General features: G+C 32.4%; 1 protein-coding gene across 4 annotated transcripts in view; it reads right to left on the bottom strand.

The window, feature by feature from the left end:
* Nucleotides 1–1,167: 1,167 nt before the first annotated feature.
* LOC119612666 (lateral signaling target protein 2 homolog) overlaps nucleotides 1,168–2,899 on the bottom strand; it is an 85,087-nt gene continuing 83,355 nt past the window's right edge. For 3 of the 4 annotated variants that reach the window (XM_037968498.1, XM_037968496.1, XM_037968497.1), the window contains one exon: nucleotides 1,168–2,248. In XM_037968498.1, the coding sequence (XP_037824426.1) occupies nucleotides 1,498–2,091 (594 nt within the window). In that variant the 5' untranslated portion in view covers nucleotides 2,092–2,248 and the 3' untranslated portion in view covers nucleotides 1,168–1,497. The remainder of the gene's footprint in view (nucleotides 2,249–2,899) is intronic. The other variant, XM_037968499.1, reaches the window with a different exon arrangement.

Raw genomic sequence — 2,899 nt, 5'->3', positions numbered from 1 at the left:
AGTCTAGTCTATAGTCTAGTCTATAGTCTAGTCTATAGTCTAGTCTATAGTCTAGTCTATAGTCTAGTCTATAGTCTAGTCTATAGTCTAGTCTATAGTCTAGTCTATAGTCTAGTCTATAGTCTAGTCTATAGTCTAGTCTATAGTCTAGTCTATAGTCTAGTCTATAGTCTAGTCTATAGTCTAGTCTATAGTCTAGTCTATAGTCTCTCTATAGTCTAGTCTATAGTCTAGTCTATAGTCTAGTCTATAGTCTAGTCTATAGTCTAGTCTATAGTCTAGTCTATAGTCTAGTCTATAGTCTAGTCTATAGTCTAGTCTATAGTCTAGTCTATAGTCTAGTCTATAGTCTAGTCTATAGTCTAGTCTATAGTCTAGTATATAGTCTAGTCTATAGTCTAGTCTAGTCTAGTCTAGTCTAGTCTAGTCTAGTCTATAGTCTAGTCTAGTCTAGTCTATAGTCTATAATCTATAGCCTATAATCTATAGTCTATAGTCTAGTCTATAGTCTAGTCTATAGTCCAGTCTATAGTATAGTCTCTAGTCTAGTCTATATTCTAGTTTATAGTGTAGTCGACGTATAGTCTGTAGTCTAGTTTATAGTCTAGTCTATAGTCTAGTCTATAGTGTAGTCCATAGTGTAGTCTGTTGTCTTATCTAGGCAATAATCTTGTCTATAGATATGTCTATAGTCTAGTCTATAGTCCAGTTTTTAGTCTATTCAATAGTCTAGTCCTTCAAAAATGTAATATGCAATAAAACCCGATATTGTCACCTGAAATTGTCTTTTTCTAGAATTTAAACTTAGTTCTAAAAATTGATTTTCCCCCGATGTGCATTTTAATAAAAATGTTTTCTTGAAAACAATTTTCCGATGCAACAAACCCCACTATACGTATTGGTATGGGGAACATTATTAAATTTTCATCCACATTTAACAGCAATTGTCTAACAACAAATATGTTGTCGTCTCTTAAATGTCTTTTTCGTTTTATCTTTTTCATTTGAAAATATTCTTTTTCCAAATGCAATAAAATTCGATTGATTTTAAAGCGATTATATGAAAATAATCTCATAAATTCTACTTGTGTACAAGTATGTATGTAAATTTTTAATAAAAGTGGAAAAAAAGAAAGAAAAATCAAGCACAGTATAGCTCACCTTTGATCGTTTAAATTCCCTAAAGAAAGATTTTTCATTTTGTAGTTGTTGATGTCGTTCTGTTCCCCATTGCCAGCTGATGACTGTTTTATAAAATTTGTTCAATCATGGAGCGCAGCACATGTTCCGAGGCAAATAATTCCTGTTGAAATTGTTCACGAAACATGGGTAACGTTAGAGGCGCAGATGATGACGATGATGGAAATTCTTTGGGGAGGTTTTCCCCAGAACTCGTCTCTGCCATTTGCTGGTTGTTAAGTAAGGATGATGTTGTTGAATTTTGGCAGGTTGTAGTGCAGGAGACTACATGTGAGTAAAATAACACAGATAGGGAGGCTAGAGCCAAGTCAATATACCCAAACATATATAGACAGTGGCAAGCGATGTTATAACATTGGCTGGAGGGGTGGGAGGAGAAGGAGGTATGTTTGATTGTTTACATGTTGCCTTTGGCTGATGTAGATAAAGTGGCTCATAATCGTGGTGGTTGTGATGATGATGATGCTCTTGTTGTTTTTGATTTTCTTTTAAATGTTGATCGCTTTGCAAATTGCATTGGCAATTTTTCCATTTACCTGCTGACGTATTATCTGCTGGTTCACATGTCAATGCTGATGCTGTTGTTGTTGTTGAGAAATTAGTCCTTTTTGTTGAATCTTCAGTCGAGGCCATTTGGATTGTTGTTTTTCGTTTGTTTTGTTCTGGCAACTGCAAAGGTGCTGCTGTGTCATTCATTTGTTTTGCCAACTGTTGTTGTTCGTCTTCTTCCGCCTTCTTTTCTTTTAATATATTTGTTCTGTCTGTTGGCATAACAATATTGTTTTCTTTACCCGTTTGTATTTCCTCCTTGCCACAGTCGTCATGCCCCTCAAAATCCAGTTTCAGCTCCAATTCTTTTTCCTTTTTTCGCTTTTTGGCACTATAATTCATTTGATTTTTGCCACAAACATTTCTAATACTTCTTCCTGTTGACGTTTTGTTTGTATATTCTAACTTCTTAAAACATCAAGACATTTAGTTTTAAAGGTCTTTCCTAATGTGAATTCTCTTGTCTCGTTGTATTTTTTCAGGAAATCCTACAATCAAGCTGGAAAAGATGAATTTAATAAATTTGTAATGAGTGAGAAAAGCGCACATTTAAAGTCAGTCAAAATTATGCAACATAATTTAAAAAGCTATAAAATGCTAAGAAAAAAAGCCATGTATATTTTATTACGAGAGATAAAAGCAAAAGGAAATTACTAACACTTAAAGAAAGAAGTTCACCATTTAAAGCAAAGTTCTTTAATATTTATAAAATTATAAAAAAATACCGTATTTCTCTGATTTTTATTTTCATATTTCTTTTACCTTCACAGCGTATGAATAATATTTTAATCGTCTACTTTAATTTCACATTAATTATACGCTCATCTGTACAGTATGGTTTTATAGTTGCAGGTTGAAAACAAAACTAAAAAATAAGTTTTGTAATAAAATCTGCACATTATGTGGATTTATTTATTTAATAAACAGTGTTTTTAATTGGGTTTTAATTTCAACAGAAAGTTAATGCTTTTTATTCAAAAAAATATTTACACACTTTATAACATGAAATAGTACTTATATGCCTATTGTACATGCAACATAAATATTTTGTACGACTGCGTCAGTATTACGAGGGTACAACATATGTATATTTTGAGAGGAAGAGAAATGAAATAGTCTAGTCATAGTCTAGTCATAGTTTAGTCATAGT

This window comes from Lucilia sericata, unplaced genomic scaffold (assembly GCF_015586225.1).
Source record: "Lucilia sericata isolate MDLA Ls3-8-SP2 unplaced genomic scaffold, ASM1558622v1 Contig001791F_arrow, whole genome shotgun sequence".
In the NCBI taxonomy this organism is placed as follows: domain Eukaryota; kingdom Metazoa; phylum Arthropoda; class Insecta; order Diptera; family Calliphoridae; genus Lucilia; species Lucilia sericata.
The sequence above is the reverse complement of the archived record's forward strand: the minus strand, read 5'-3'. Positions and strand labels throughout refer to the sequence as shown.